At 43.3% G+C, this 17,561-nt stretch overlaps 1 protein-coding gene across 4 annotated transcripts in view; it reads right to left on the reverse strand.

Moving 5' to 3' along the window:
• clcn3 (chloride channel 3) overlaps nucleotides 1-7,478 on the reverse strand; it is a 37,235-nt gene extending 29,757 nt beyond the window's left edge. For 3 of the 4 annotated variants that reach the window (XM_036550938.1, XM_036550936.1, XM_036550939.1), the window contains exons 1-2: nucleotides 7,353-7,478; nucleotides 1,675-1,853 (exon numbers count right to left, since the gene is read on the reverse strand). In XM_036550938.1, coding sequence (XP_036406831.1) covers nucleotides 1,675-1,837 — 163 coding nt within the window. In that variant the 5' untranslated portion in view covers nucleotides 1,838-1,853; nucleotides 7,353-7,478. The remainder of the gene's footprint in view (nucleotides 1-1,674; nucleotides 1,854-7,352) is intronic. The other variant, XM_036550940.1, reaches the window with a different exon arrangement.
• Nucleotides 7,479-17,561: the final 10,083 nt, after the last annotated feature.

The following is a 17,561-nucleotide window of genomic DNA, read 5'->3' on the forward strand; positions in this document are numbered from 1 at the left end:
AACTACAACACATAGGACATAGGACATAGGGCACTACAACTACATAATAGTTAGCGATATAGGGAACTACAGTTATAAGATAGTTATAGATATAAGGCACTACAACTCCACAATAGTTGGGGTTATAGGGCACTACAGCAACATGCTTGTGCTGGTTATATACAGCTGGGCATTGAATTAAATATTAAGTGTGGGGATGTGGGACATTTCAGTAACATGCTGCTCAGTGACATTCTGGTCAGCCATCCAAAGAGCAGAGCTGTTCATGTTACAATCATTGGCTGATTCACAGAGCATTCAAGGCTTCATCATGAAAACATCTAAACCAGCAAAGTATGTATCACGTTTCTTAAAGGAACAGCAGACATGAGTGACACCTCACGACTGGTGGAGCTGGATTTAAACCAGCACCCATGGAGTGATGACCCCATCAGAGTGAGTGCAGTCACCTTTTAAATCAGTGAGTCTCCACACATGCGACATTTTAAAAAACATGCTGGCTGCCTCATCACGCTCTCAATAGGGCAAAAATCGCTTATGATAAACTCCCTGCTGAATGCCTTGTGCCAATACCACAGACACATACTCTCTCTCTCTCTCTCTCTCTCTCTCTCTCACACACACACACACACACACACACACACACAGACCTTCTGTGTTCACCGCCGCATTCAGGAGAAACCCTGGATAAGGGAGGGACTGTGAGGGAACTCCAACCTTTCCTTGCCGCAAATTCAATTCAGTTCAACTCAATTCAATTCAATTCAGCAGAATTACAACTATTTAGACTGCACCCATTACAAGTATAAACATTTATTCTGTCTAAAAGACCCCCAAAGCGCTCTTTAATAAAACCTTAACAGAAGATTGTTTTGAGCGCACAGGACTGCTTCTTAATCTGCAAAACGTAAAAAAAATCAAACACATGATTACTAAGAGATCAGGAGAATATTGCTAAAGGAAAGCTGTTCTAATGAGTTGACCAAAGCAAAATATCTTCTTATCCCTAGGAAAATTAGCTAAATTAGGGCCCCTCTAAGGGTCTGGGAATACTCATACAACGCATGCAGATTTAAAATCAGACTTTTGTTTGCAACAATGAACGTTGGTTTGTGGAGAGCATTATGGTGCAAAACAGCAGCCAAGCTTTACTCAGATGGGTGCTACACTTGTGTGGTGGTTGAGCTGAGTCACCACCTTCCCTAGAAAATGCTCAGAGGTAAGCGAGAGGCACTGCATACAATTTTCACAAAAATGGGGACCCTTGTCCCTCGCCATGACCCCTAACAGAGGGGGCTTCGGTTCTGACGTTTCAGGGACGGCCAAGCGGCGCAGCTACAGCAGAGGCATGCGGGTGTCAGCAGGAGGACCAGCACGAATGAGGCGTGGATGGAGCAGCAGGTGAGGGAGCGTGAGGTAATGGAGCTAAGGGACAGCGTGAACACAAGCGCAGGCCAGCGGGCAGCCACGGGAACACAGGACCAGGTGCGGAACAGCGGGTGCTCGACGGCAGGTACGCCAAGCAGCGAAAAGACCGGCGGGCGCGGTGCAGAGGGGGCGGAGACCAACGCCCTCTCCGATGTTTGGACTCCGGAGGCGACCGAGGAGACGGGCCGCCCCCGCTGGGGGGTTAGCGCACGGCTTCGAGGGCCTCTGCCGGGTCGGGTCTCCTACCTGGGGAGGCGTCCCCGTCTAACAGGTTGTCGTCCTCGGTGGTGTGGAAGTCCATGACGACGCCGGCGCCATCGAGCAGCTCCTCGTCGCTGCTGGCGCTGGTGATGCTGTTGTAGCTGTTCCTGTAGGGGGCGCTGCTGCTGAAGAGCTGCTCCGACTCCATTTAGCTACGTGTTGCCCTGGAGACAGACACACAAAGAGTCCGGTGCTGACCCCCGGTGCCGGCTGACCGATTGCATTCTGCTCGCCTGAGTCCACCATGTATAGACAGCTGAATGGGAAACAAAAGCCCTGATCTGCTATATACCTCACTTCCAATAGTCGGCTACCAAACTGCTTCTCACTCATACAGCGCCGGGCCTTCCTGAACCACTGGTGGGTTCATGCCATGGATGTCATTCATACCCAACAACACACCCCTAAAAACAATTTTTGGCAGTTTCCATGACTTCCCCAAACAAGAATAACCCTAAAAATATAAGCTGCTAACTGGTTAATATCCATCCACCTCCTGGCTGCTCTCAGTACCAACGCCAGAGGACCAATTAATACTGAACACACCCCTCCCACTAGCTTCTCTTTTCTTTCATTTCACTTCACCTCATTTCCTCTTGCCCTCCCTTTCAGTTCCCCAACGCTACCGATAATGTGCGCAGATGACCAATTAGAAAGACAAGCTCGTGGACGCTGTGATTCTGAGACAGTGCTCTGGAAGAACCGAGCGCGTGCGGCACCATACTGCAGCGTCGAGATCTGGCGTCTGCCGTAAGCCCTGAGGCTCTGTAAGACAGACAAGACCAGAGCACTGCTGGCTACCCCCCCCCCCCCTCTCTTTCTTTATTTCTCTTCCCATTTTTTCTATCCACTCAAATCTGTGCGCTGTTCAGATTTCTGAAATTCCACTTTCCTCCTATTCCTCCCACTCCGGAAACATTTTTCTTTCATTCAGTGCTCTGTATGTCCACTTCTCCTGGCTCTGAGGGTGCATTTATCGGAGTCTTTTCTGAAATTATCGAGAATACCAACAACCTTTGGTATTCAGTACATTTGGTATTCAACCAGAGTACTACAGGCTAGGCTGTGTACTCTGCATCACGGCTTACACTAAAGAAACGTACGCCAAGGAGAGTGCTGCTGGTTTGCAGCATAGTGATGGGCCTCCCTTTGCTCTCCAGAGTGCCCCCAGGTGGAATCAGAGAGAAACTACAAGTGTACCATTCAGCACCGGGAGCAGCGATACCAACTACGACTGTAAGACTGGACTTGACAGTGCTCAGTGCAGAATATATGCAGTGTATGATACATGATATGCAGAATTAACTCGTATTTCAGATTACTGGTGTGATTCTTGGTAATGCTGTCATTATATATTTTCTTAGCAGACCAATCTTGTAAGGTTTTCAACACCTTTCACAGTCTGTGTGATTTTTACTTGAACAATCCTGGGCCCATGGTGTACCCACTGCTATGCATTCTGGCCTGAACCCAGGGACAACACTAACCTTTTGTCAGATGCTAACAAAACCACCCATGAATCCAGTTGTGTGCAACCATACTCTGTAAATTAAATCCTGTTTAAACTAGATTAGATTAAATCAAATTTAACCTATTTAGCGTTTAGGAAAGTACACAGTTGGTAAGGTCAGTTGTGTTACCTAAATTTCACCCCTTCTTTAAAATGACACCACTAAAAAAACAAAATCAGTGATACAACTCACGAATTGAATGGTTGACTCAGCTTGTTTTCATAGGCAGTCTATACGCTGTAGAGCCTACAGCACTCAGTGGCATTTATTCACCAATACCCCAAGGTCCTGCTCTGAAATAAAATGCTTACTTCAACAGACAGGCTGAGGGGTAAACTAATACAGTACACAGGAGAAATCTTGCAACTACACAATGCAACTTAACTAGAAATAAAAGACAGGTCGATATAGAGGAAACCTGATGCACAAAATAAACAAAAAATAATTAGTATACCTTTCATGTAAAATGCAACTAACACAATTTCAGCTTTAGAAGTGATATCATTGTTGACATATTATGTTGGTTATATTGTACATTATTCTGTTGAAGAAAATTCCCATGTCGATGGAACACAAGAAAAATCTGCCCAGAAGTGCCAGTTTAAGCTACTAATTGAAATGTGTGAATTACGAGCAACGCTAGTTGAGTGTTTTTCTGCTCGCTTGTATCGGCTGCTCACTGTTTTTAATGACTAGAACAATATTCCCTCTGCTTCTTCCAAGCCCTCTACCAGACAGAGCCAGCACAGGCGAATGAAACCATCCACAGGTGACGGTCTGACTGCAGGTGACTCATCTTCTGCCTTCCCACTTCCCTGCCATTGTGACTCTCACTTTGCCATGGCAACAGTTCTAGCCATGCTGTGTCAGCCAGAAGAAGTTCTATTAAGAAGGCGATTGAGTGCCACTTTTGGGGTGCTGACACAGAATTCAAAAGGGACGGCGATACCTCTCCCGTCTTCAGATTCAGAGGCACACATGAATATCAGACAGAATTGGGGAAGACTTAATCGCATGCACGAACAGTCCCACACAAAACCCCTGAGAGAGATGTACAGCTTGTTCTCAGACAGCAGCGTGGAAGAGTGGATGCGTTAATCATGTGCATCCATTATCAGACAATCTAGGCTAGGAATTAGTGTCAGGACACAAAAAAAAAAAATCAAGAGATTTCTGGCAGGATCAGCAAGATACTGCAATAGCAAGTCCTTGTGTTCATTCTTTCCTTGTGTTCACTCTAACAATTACACATATCTGTGAAAGCTCTCTTCCTTGTTTTTGACTTTCTGTTGTCTGGGTGGTGGTTGCTTAGGCATGACTCAGCAGTTCACCCCAGCGGTGTGATCACGCTTACTCCTAGATAGTCAGCAGGACTCTGCAGGCCAGTGTAAACCCAGGAGGCGCGGCACCAAGCAAAAACCACCGCGCTGGTACACCACAGCCTCTGAGCTGGGAGAACACACGGGAAACTAAGACTCTCCAGCGAGAGCCCGGACACGCACAATAAAGTCCGGTTTCTTAGAAGCTGGAGCGCTTAGTCACACAAACAAAAACAACACACAGACACACCGCACTGGATATGACCAGTTCCGTCTTTCACAGACTGCTTCTCCGTTTTTTTGTGATGATGCCAGCAGTGTGGCCCATCTGCACCGCTGTGGCTGAGCGTAACTGAGGGCAGGACCATCACGGCTGCGCATCGGGATCAATTCAGAGGCTGAGCTGAAGCAGGGGACCACATGCTCCATGCCCTCTGTACCAGAGGCTGCGGAGAGTCCTTAATGTCCCGCGGGGTTGCTGCACTCTGGAAACCAGGTCACCAACACCCACTTTGGAGCGCTCACCTCCGCTTTTCCCTGCTCGAGAAAGACTGCCACCAAGAGGATGTTGTACCTGTCAAATGTATATTGAAATTCAGTGATGAGACAGTGACAGAAACAAATGGCTGAGGATGTAGAACTAGACCCCCTTCAGTAGGAAGCCAGAGGGATTTCAACTCTGGACACCGTGCCTGTAATGTGTCGGGCCTGACAACGCGCCTGGAGACAACTGTGATCTAAACTGAGATAACGTATGCACAAAGGCAGACCCCACAAATACAGTGGGTGCTTTAGCCTTTAACCCAGTAAAAATTTCTCAGTGGTAACAAGCAACACTTCCACGCGGTCTGTGCACGCCCTCCCCAGTTAAGCACACGGCTGTCATGAGATGTTTGTAACGCTGGGTGAGCGAGGTAGGTCTGACATCCAGTTCTCTGGTAAGCCAGGCGTTGAGACTGTGGTAGTGTGCCTCCATGTCACAGGCAACAATGAATTGCTCAAGGTCCTCGGAGTGACAGGGACAATGACATGCAGACAGCATGAGCGTGGCACGCCCTACTGTCAAATGGAGAGTAATCTTGCTCATAAAAACTCACACTATCCCCCACACACACACACACACACACACACACACACACACAACTTACAAACTTAAGTGTATCTGAACATGCACATATAGCTTCAGCTCTATCGTCCCTCAGGATAATTAGGACAAGAGAAAATCATTAAGGAAAAAAAACACAGCACAGGGAGGAGTTCCACATGGAAAAGTATCTGTATAATTATAACTAGGAAAGAAATTTATCTACAAAAAAGTCTTCACATATTAATAAATAACAGTTACCCCAAAATAGCCGTGATAAAACTGTTTTCCTCCTACCACCTGGTATTTTACCGCTGTGTCTACATTTCTACTGCTACTGTGTCACATGTGACACCTTAGGGTTTTCTTTAAAGACGGTTTGACACTAAATGAATGCATAGAGTGCATTCACGAATGACTTAGATGCGACTTTACCCATACTAAAGTCTCATGCAATTTCAAGAGATTACATTGAAATGCACTGTACTTATTAAATAGGTCTTTGAATCAAACGAAAAAGCTAGAACACACAATAAATGACAGTATCCAATATTTCTGTGAATCTGTCTGTCCGGGTTCACTGACATGGGGAGACGTCACCTTTGGCACGCAGTGTTCACCGTGTGGGCGTCACCACCAGACAGCTGTCTCACATCACCTCCTCTAACGTGCACGCAGCGCCCTGGACTCGGTGATGAGGAATAGAAATTTAAATACCACTGACCTTTCCCTTAGCTATATCAACTGGCAATGCAAGACTGCAACGACAACGTTTCCAAACATCTGAATCAGAAGTGCATGATTTGCAGTTTACAGAATTCGGTAAAAACTTTCAAATAAATATATGCAATGTTCTGCAATGTAAAATCAGACAATCAATTTATCTGACTATACTCTAATACATAAAAAATAATTTGGAGTTTATGGAAGTTATCGGGCCAAAAACCTCAACGCTAGAGTGAATTTGCCATGGACTTGTAGTTTGCTGATCTAAATCACTCACACATGCTTGCTTTCAGTATAGCAATGATTTTTCACGCATTATCCAAGGCCTTGGGTTGGAATATTTTTGGATAATACGGCTAATTATTTCAACTGTTAGTTTACATGAGATTGATGTAACGTTAGTATGACTGATGTAAAGTTAACTTACAGTGTTACGTACAGTGTTATAGCTAACTAGCTAGCTAGCAAGCTTGTTTCCTAATTTCTCGCTAACATCCACACAAAACTAAAATACCTGCAGGTATTTTATTAACTATGATGAACAAATTAACGAGCTGGGTAGCTAACTGACTACCTATCTAAGAGTGTAAGGATCTGAGATGATAAATAAAGCAAAAAATACTTCTCAAACGTGAATGTTATTTACTGAACTATAACCTGGTCGATACAAAAAGCTGGCCGTTTTCGGCAGCATCACTTGGCTCTGGGGCCTGATCACATTTTGAGACAAACTCCACCATTTGGACTCGATCTCATTCGTGAAAACCATGTAGCTATCTAGCCAGCTCTCCAAGCAAGTCAATTCAACTGCGTTTAAAGAAGCATTACCTACGGGTTGATTTTGTTTGCACATCGTTTACGAAAAACGATACCAATAATCACCTACCGAACAATCTGGATTGAGATGGACAACCTGTATGTTCACAGAGCTGCATAAATGCTCAGATACAAAAGCTGGCCTTGGAGGTAAACCATTAACTAGCTAGCTATAACCGCGGAGACTACGTTACAAGACCCCCCTACCTTTTCAATGCCTCAGTGTCGCATTGGATACTACAAATCATCCTCTTCAAAATAAATTGAACATTTCTTCGCGAAAAAAATTTGACATTCTCCTCGTGATACTGTTTTTTTTAGCCCATTCCTGTGTCAGTGACGTTCACTTCCGGTAGATTGCTCCCTCGCCCCTCCCCTGCTGGAGAACGACAAAGATGAGTAAACGCACATTTAATTTCTTATGTGATAACAAGACATGTCTGTGTACTTTCTATACTCCACAGTATGTGCTGTTTGCACATTTGTGGCTACGATAAAGAGCATCGTTTGTCTCCATTATCAGGCTGCAAAGTAGTCTAAATGATGTAATTGACTCAGCATATTTGACTCTTAATTGTTTTGAACTTTTTGGCTTTTTAATACTACTGCTCTTGGATGCCTGGTCTATCTGATGGGGAAGTTAGCTTGATATTGCTTTTCATGTCCGCTTCAAACTGACTCAGATATTGAAAAGAATAGATTTTACGCACTTTTACACACTGAAATATCATGGATGGGAACTCACTAAAACACACGTAGACATACACGCGTAGATATTGTACTAAAGCTGCCTGTGATATGATAATAAAAGATCGGTCGCGATGAAATAGGTTCAGTGATGTCATTGTGTCCCCTTCTGCTGTCCTCTCTACATTCCAAATTACAGGTATTTCAATCATAAACGATTCTGTTTCTACACCAATCAGATTTATTGTCTTTGATTTCGTAATTTTTTCAGCGCCCATAAAATTTATGTTTAAAATTTTGATTTTGTTGGTCAGTTTTTAGGTATTTGTTAGTTTGGTATTTAAATCAGAGCATGAATAAGTCATATTTTATCTCTTCTGACTGTGGGGTTGTAAAGTTTCATCATTACCCATTGTCTTTCTTCCGCTGTTGACATATTGTATTTATTTAAAAATATATTAATATTTTTATTTTTTAAGATATTAATATCTTTATTTTCATAGCTATACTAAGAGAAATAAATCTGGGCTGGACTAAACCCCCTCAATATCCTGATATAATATTCAGGTGTTTCTTGCCCTCTAGTGTACAAAACATGCAACCGCATGTACAGCTCGGCGTATGCAGAAAAAATTACGGAAGCCATTATGGTTTGAAATATGAAAACAGAATTTGGATTTTGTACGGTTAGCAATGTTTCATCTTATCACACCAGAATTGCAGTGATTATTAAATTGTGTCCCTGGCCAAACAGATTTCAGTATTGCTTTTTTTTGCCACCCACTCCTCCGGCTTACGAGGATGAAATGTTGACCTAATATTTTACATTATATATGAAGTATATTAATAATTCACTGTCGGTAACAATGCGGAACTTCCAGCAGATGGTAGCATTTATTCAAGAAGAATGATTTAGTCTTATGCTCTCCGCTGTATGTTGTAATAATTGAATCAAGTTACAGAACATTTCACCGTTTCCAGTATTCCAATTTCCAAAATTCTTTTGAATTTTGCAGCTGTATTTTTCTAGCAACTGGGAGGTCCAGGTAATATGCTCTTTATTTCCCACTTAGGAGTATGTTACATGCATGTTTAGCACAAGCTTGTCAAGAGGCTTATGTAGAATATTTAAATTTTACAAAGGAGAGAGAAGAAACACAGACAGAAATTTAGAAGTCCTCCCTTTTTGGAATTGTCATATTATTTTTAATTGTTGCATGTCCATCAGTCTGTAGTCACTGATAATTCACCCCTATATGTGTGTGCAGTATCACTGAGAATAATGATGACCTCCATGAGGAAATGCACAGCATTTGCCATTTAACTTGTTACCTGATAACACAGAAATCTCATAGTACAGTATGATGACTGAGTGATATTACAGTTCCTCCCTTGGTTGTAATAATAATAATAATCATAAGCAGAAAAAATGCTTGTAGAAATCATCTCACAAGTACAGAGGAGACCATTTAGTACTGCATCATTTGAAATTCTGTCTGGTTTCATATCTCTTTCTTTTCAAATCATTTGTATTTATTTCATTTGCTATGAACACTGAAAACATTGCAGTCAAATGATCGCCCACAGTTTTGTCAGCACCAGGCACTGACTGCCTCATCTAAAGTGGGGACAGTACCTGGCTTCTAAATCAGTCTGAAACAGAGATACCACATGCAGCCATTCAAAGGCAATGGAAGGTAAGGTCATACACATTTTCCACAGAAAAACCCAGGTAGCTGACTTCACTGTTTCATCAGATCTATTGTGAAATTCCAGTTTTGTGCCCCCTTTAGAAACTATACAGTCGTGGAAGATGTTCCTACAAAAACCGACTTTTGACACAACAGGTCCATCTTTTCACTCCCTGAGCAGATTGAATTGCACAGCTATTAAAAGACACGCATCTGCTCATTCGATCTGTAGCCTCTACTGCCCCCTTGAGAAAAAAATACATTACTGCAAAGATGTCTTAATATATTGACTGTTGACGTCAGACAAGAACTATGCATTTATTTAAGAACAGTTTTTCATAATTAAGAGGAACATTCAATCTAAATAACTTTTTCAGAGCACATGTGCACTTTGTCTGTCTTAATACACCAGTGAGCCTGCCATGACTTTTGAATAAAGACAAATCAGCTGAGAGATATTTCTATACAAACATTGAGTAAAATCTGGTAAATGAAATCAGTTTGCAAATATTGGGGGCATGTATTTATATGAATATTAGTTGTTAATATTAGTTGTTCTTCTACAGAGAACAAACAGCACAACAGTAACCAAACATTTTATACACTGCACTACAAAGTAGTGCTATCCCATACCATTCAATTGCATACAGAAGTATGGTACTTATTGGCAAAGTGTCATCCTCGGGTCAGATGGCACATTCCTTCTTTGGATCTCACCAGCCAGAAGGCCACTAAGATCCATAGAATAACTTATATTATCATTTAGTACCAGAGATTGTAATTGCACACATTCCTTACAGAATTCCTCTTCTCCCCACCAGCATCAAATCCATTAAGTGGTGATTAACTGTGTTTGACCATACCACAAAAGCACTGAGAACATACACACAGTTGGGCCACCCACCAAAGGTTAATTGCTGAGAATGATGTTTCAGCTGTCAATTCAAGGCCATTAAATTTAATTCTCTACAATAGTGCATTAGAGTTTGATAAATGTGGATAGCGGGCATTATGTGGCATGGAATTCTCTACAGGATGCACCTAGCTGTAGTGATAAAATGAACCGTATTGATCCCATCCCATAAGTAACCCCCTCCTCCCAACCTTTTATTACAGTGGCCCTGATTGTTCCATTGATCATGTGACTCCTATATCACGGAGAGTCACTTATGGTTCCAGCATGCCTGTTAATAACTTTGTGATGGAGCCCTCTAATATAACACATAAATTCTGTGAAATCATTGATCAATCATAAAGCCAAAATTAAGCCTTATTTATTCCTTTCTGTAACATCACTTCACCTGGCGAGAGCCAACTATATTTCTTCCCTGGATGTCTTTTTTTTTTCTTTTCTTTTGCCTCTTCATTTCTGTCCCTGTGACATAAGAAGACAATGCTTTTCTCTGGAAACAAATAAGAGGCAAACACCCGCTTTGTTCAGTCTCTTTAGTCCTTAGAAATCACAGACGGAACGTGTTCATCAATCACAGCGAGGAAATGCCATGTGGACGTGTCTGACTGCTCAGGGGCGGCGCTTAGCGTGTGGAGGGAGGGGATATGCAAATTTACGCTTGGCTGAAATTTGACCCAAAGTGTTGACTTCTCCAGTGCATCCTGGTCAGGCTTTTTGTGCTGGCTTCACAGCTTCCTAAGTGCCTTAAGTGGGTCTCTTAGAAGCAGAGGATGGTATTCGTGCTGTAACAGATACTTAAAATTGCCCTACCAATTACTTCTCTGTTATAACTACAGTTAACTTCTGCTGCACAGTTTAAATATTTTAATGGTGTCCTCACACTGGAAAAAGCTCCACCGCCGAAAGGAGAGAAGATCAAAGAAAGCTAAACACAGGCAACACTCTCTCCTTTACAGACAAAGAACACTGCATGTTTTCAAATGCTGAGTCATAGAGGGTCCAGAAATTTTTATTTCAAAGTGAAAGATTCCAAATATTCCATAGATATGATGGGTCTGAATGTATTATCCTTTTGCTTGCTACTCAGATTGAGGTAAGAATATTAAAAGGAATATTTCCTTTTTCCCTCAGTGCTCAGTGCTTATTCAGGGAGACCCACGTGACATGCATTATCCAACCTATCCAATTACCTGGCTGTTTTCCTATCTGGACAAATACAGGTAATGCACCTCGCTGAGAATTCCCGAGAAAGTGCCACACCTGTGAATTATAATGTCTGAATGCATGTATCCCAAATTTTATAATCCCTGTGCCCAAAACAACCGTCAGATCATGGCCTCCGACACTGCTTTTTGCCTGACATTAAACTATGAAACAATAAGCATTTATATATAGGAAACATATCATTGAGCAACAAAGCATGAGCACGGTTTAGTAGCATATTGGAGTAGCACAGCTGAGCATGCGAGTAACAATTGAGTACCTGAGCTAGAGTAGCGCAGGGTGTCACCAGAGCTTAGCAGTGGATTAACACAGACCATTAACAGAGTGGGATACAGCTGAGCGGAACAGTGGAAACTGAGAGACAGAGTCAAGGACAGGGAGACTGTGAAGCAAAGGGTGGCCCCGTTGAGTGGCAGGTTGTGCTGTCCTTGTGGCGTCCAGGGGAAGCACGCTCTTCCCTGCTGTCGCCATGACAAGCCTTGGAAAAAATCTGCACAGCACTATGACATCATACTTTCCCTTTGTCTTTGGCCTCACAAAGGACTCCCATTGTCTCTTGGGGAGAGTAACTGCATGTTCACAGGCATCATTTCCGAGCAGGCTCTGCATGGATGTACTGATATTTGTTTCGTGTGGATAGGATGGTATTAGACAAATTAAGCTGACATGCCCATAATATAAAAAATGAGAGCATCCATTTGCTCTAAAGTGATATCCATAAGCACGCAGTAGTGGTCAGTGAATTGCAATAAGGGAAGATGGAGAACTTAACTTCAAAAAATAGCTCATAAACTGTTTTTTGAAACTGCGTCCTTTTAGTAAAGACAGTCGTTCCTTGTCAATTCATTTTTCTTTAAATATGGCTAATACAGTAACACTACCTCTGACCACCCCACTTTAAATGTTTTTTAAATCTTTTTGTTCTCCTCAATTAATGTGATGCACACAAAGGCAACATCAAACACAAAACGGAGCTTAATGGAATCAGCTGTTAATAGTTGGCCCTTATTTAAACCGACACGCTTGTTAATTTAGCAAATTATGATTGATTAATAAAGGTAAGATCTCAGCCTCCCCTGGCTGCAGCTCATTGGCCAGCAGTCATCATTAGGGAGATGTGATTGGTGCAGTTGTGCAGTGCTGTGGTTCCTAGAGATCCATTTATCACACCCCATGCCCCTGCTGTGAACATACTTCATTTACGTAAATGCTAAATTGCTATTGTGAAGGAAGGCTGCTGCCCTCAAGAAGGTGGTGACAATGTACTATCTCATGTCAGGTTAGCAAACTGCTTATTAGGTCTGTGGGGGCAATTATAAAAACAAAGAAAAATCAATGAAAAAGTTACACCACGTGTGTTCAACAGTGAAGATATTTAATGCAAGAGGTGATGTGTGTTACCTGTAATAGATTGCTGTTTTCATAGAACTGCAGTCCGCATCGATTGCAATTGACCTACCCGGCATCACAAAGACAGGGAGTGCAGTCTGTTGCTAATGATGACAACAGCCCTTGAGCCAGGAGGAAGAGAGAACGAGGTGGTTGTCAGTTCTGCTCATCACTACACATGATTTTTCACATTGGCTTTGAAACATTGCAGATTCAGTGAGGGTCGAATTAAGATTTAAGGGTTAAATTTTGATTTTGGTTGACCCGAAATTTGCTCCTGTTCATTGTGTCGCAGCTGGTTTTAAATACTGTCGCAAATCCTTCTGTGGTTTAACAGCTGACTAAGACTATTCAATACTTGACGTACACAGACATGTCATAGAGTTCATGCACTTTCTGGGGAAAAATAATAGTTTGCCTGCTTTTTTATTTCTTAAGATTTTGATCATATGATAGAAATGTCACACTTCCCAGCATTACCTTATCACAATAATAACATACAATGATACAGCACCTTCTCAGCACTGCAATATCCTCCCATTCAAAAAGACCCAGTTCTGTCCTCCTTAGTCATGGAAGTGATGTCAACGCAATGATCTCATCATTGCTGAATCTGCCTTGTTAAACACGTGTGTCTCACACTGACAGTGTTAATGTCATATATTATGATGTCATCACACAATGTCTACTATGTGGGGCGGTAGAAGAGAGCCCTTTCTGATACCTGATTATCCCCCACAGCTGACATGTAACATTTTTAGGTGGTTGTGACATTTTAATTATTTGATATTGTTACTGTGTTGATGGAGTGGTGTTGTGGAAAAGTTACATGGTTTGCTGTGTTCCCTTTGACAGCTGCAATCTGGGTCGTGGTGTTTCGCAAGAACTTGTCAGCCCCAACCATTGTGAAACATCACGCTGGATGGAAATACAACTGCAACGCACATTTCAGTAGAAACAGGAAATTCCAAACAAGTGGAATGAGTTCTTTTATTGAGTCAGTAAATCACACCCCTGATATCTTTACTGTCTTGGCTACTGGACAGAGTGACCTGGGGTAACATAGTTGGCGAAGTGAGAAAGTGACCCGAGTCTGGGCACCAGGATGCAGTGACTGGCTTCAGTCCAGTTTGAATGTACGGCACTTGAATTGTCAATAAAATGTTTCAGGCTCATGCAGGTAGCGCTGTGTGTTTTCAAATCACCAGCCCGCCTCATGCCTCACTGCCTGCTGAGTGACAGATTTTCCTCATAAACTCATTACTATCGTGTTGTTTTTCGCAGTCCTGTTTTCCTCACCAGCACATGGGGCACGGTGACCCGTCAATGGCCAGGCACGTGTGATGAGCTGCCGAGCAGACCAGGCTCTCTCCAGCCCTCGTACAAATCTCTGAAATTCAACGCAGGGCCGTCTCTTTTAAGCTCACTGCCGATTGCAAAGTAGGATTTCCTCTGTCGTGGTCAGCGAGAGACCAGTGCTATTGATAAAGGAGGGAACGATAGGGCTAAAATGCCAGCTGTTTGAAAGAAGGACTTCCTCTGATCAAAGGTTTATCTCTGGATACTGTGTGTGTGTGTGTGTGTATATGCGCGCGCAATGCTTGTGTAATTTGTGATATCAGGCTCCGCTGTGGAATGGCGACTGCAAGTTGGAATGGCGGAACATTGGCTGCAGGTTGCCAGATTGTGCATTTGCCAGGTCGTGTCCTGTTATGGAGTAAGCAATGTGTCAGTGCTGTTTGGTATCCACGTGAAGGCTATATCGAGAATCGTGTCTCTCCAAGGTCACCTCACTTTCTGTGGAATGGCAGATGAAATTAGGGTTGAGCATCCATTACAGAGTCAGCGACAGAGATAAAAACTTAAACGACCTGTATCAAGGAGACCAATCCAAGACCACCGCCCTTCCACACTCTGTGCCAGTACTGTGGGGACAAACTTCCTCCACTAATCCTGCTAATCTTCAGTCCTGGCATACTGTAGGGGAAAGTGGTGAATGTTGGGCACGGTTTAAGATAACTCTTAACTCAGACTGTGTCCTGTTCTTCAGATGACTGCCTACAGTATCACACCAAGTCCCTGCATACTTCTCCCTTCAAAGAGATCTCCTCTTGTGATTACGGATGCAGGAAGTTCTGCTGCAAACCACTCGGACCGAGAGTGTGAAGCAGTGCTCCGCGGCTGCAGTCATGGTAGGGCATTCTGCACAAACCTTACTTGCTTTATTCTGTAAGTTCAGTAATTTCCCTCATGCTTCAAAATGTGTAGGTTAAAGAGACCTCTGAAAATGACTGCTCCTTTCTGGGTCAGAATGGAGGTTCCCCGGATTAATGAGTAATGACAAGCTGCAGCATGTGAGGCTGTAGAGGTTACAGGTGAGCATTTCTGAGTAGCCTGGGCATCAGGGGAATGACATCCCAGCCCAGTTAAAGCTGCACTCTCTCTGTCACCACTACCCCTGGGCCCAGGGCATGAGGACTGCAATCACACACTCCACGGAGACCCATTTCTGTCACTTCCAATCCAGCAGATGTGTATAAGTGTGTGTGTGTGTGTGTATGCGTGTGTGTATTTGTGTATGTGTTTGTGCACCAAGGTTCCCATAGTGATGCATGGAAGATCCAGGCCTCCTTGCCCCTCCAGTGCAGAATAACCCTTGTTATTGGCCACACACGCAGGGTACCATTATGTGATGTTCACTGACAGGTGAGCTGAGTCACACTGAAGACTTTAAAAATAGGCCCCACTGCCTCTCCGCTTGGCACTCAGTATAAACAAAGTGGATTGGGGCGTATAATGGGTCCGTAGTTCACTGGTGCCCCAATCCAGGAGGGGTGATTTCCGCCGAGCTCCCTTGAACCGAGGAAACTGGGATAAGCTCAGACCCTATGGTGTGAGCAACACAACCCCTATGATAAGGGCAGCAGTTACAATTTCAAGGACAGCACTGATGGCCAGTGAGTTGGAACACATGCATGCTACCAATGACTGAAGACATATGGAGCGTCTGTGTCACAGTGTCCTTGTCTACTGCATTGCAGTGACCTGATGTAACGTGTTATGAAACCGAAAGAAGTGGCACTTGTAGAGGGGGAGCTTTTACAACACAGATCAGCAGTCCAGGAGAGTGTGACTCAGATATCGGGGTTCGTCCACCAGCGCCAAGCATTTCATTCACGCCAGAGTACTGTATATGTGTGGAGCTGGAGCGTGGCCCTAGAGATAATTACAAGAGTTTTTATGGAAAGCCAGGGAGATATCATTGGCCTTACCCCTTTTTCAAGGCCTCTTTGGCACTCACAAACAGGGAAAAGAGCAACGGCCAGCATCACATTGCTCTGGTCGCTCCGGTGTCAGGACTCCTTCAGCCATCCATCACTCCTCTAATTGTAGAATATCAGGAGTCTGCTCGTGATCCCATGAGGCCATTACAGTATCAGCGCCCCTCTCCAGATGGGCTGCAAATCGAATCACACCCAGCCAGCTCCCGCACCGATGAGGGAGCCTCCTCTTCTGGAGAAAAAGCACTGGTGGGAGGGATGCACAGAGAGAGGAAGAGCAGCACTGACTGTGTGTATCAGACAGACAGATAAAAAGAACAGGGGAAGAAAACAAGAAAAAAAAAACACATTAGCAAACTGTCTGCGAAGAAATCAAAGTAGGAACACCACCCCTCTTCACGGTTAATGTCAAATTAAATTATTTTGAGGAGAAAAAGGAAACATATCTATTAAGTAAATACACTCGTCGTAAACAAAACAGTGATTTCAGAATTAGACGTATGATTAATTAATGCTTCACTGGCAGTTTAGCCTTCCTGAGTCTAGATGGTAGAGCTGGAATAAAACCTTTAAAGGGCAGTACTGCAGAGGCCGGGCGATAGTGCCCTGTCTATGGCCACAGCAGTCACAGATGGTTACTTGGGCACTCTGTATCCTCACAGAAGAAACACTGACAGAGGTTATCTGAGGGATGTAAGCAGAGCATGTTCCATCAGATTGTATTAGGCCCGTCATAAGTATCTGACAGTAATGAAATTGCACTGTGGAATCGCAAAAGGTCAGGAGGCATGTAATAGAATTGTTATGCTTACAGTTAGAGCGGGCACCTTTTCTGCTTAGGCCCTGAATCATCCTGACATCATACTATCATGGACCCCTATCCTGCACCTTCGCTGGTTATGCATAGGGCAGCAACCATATTGATGATTATGGCAACATGATAAAGAAATGTTATTGTAATTTCAACCACAATGACAATAGCATTCTAAGCACTGAGGTTTTTATGCAGAAAATTGTAGGTTCACACAATTGCAGCCTGCTGTCTAACAACTGAGACAGGCACTGAGACTCCTGTGAAAATCTGACAGGATAATAGATCAATAAAGTATAAGATAGACACCCCCTGATACCCTGTATACATATGTGCATAAACAGATAAGATAAGTAAATGTATGATTTGACTCTAAAATAGAATTTCACTATACACAGCCATTCCTGTTGTTGGTATGTC

This window comes from Megalops cyprinoides, chromosome 18 (assembly GCF_013368585.1).
Source record: "Megalops cyprinoides isolate fMegCyp1 chromosome 18, fMegCyp1.pri, whole genome shotgun sequence".
NCBI classification, from domain to species: Eukaryota; Metazoa; Chordata; class Actinopteri; order Elopiformes; family Megalopidae; genus Megalops; species Megalops cyprinoides.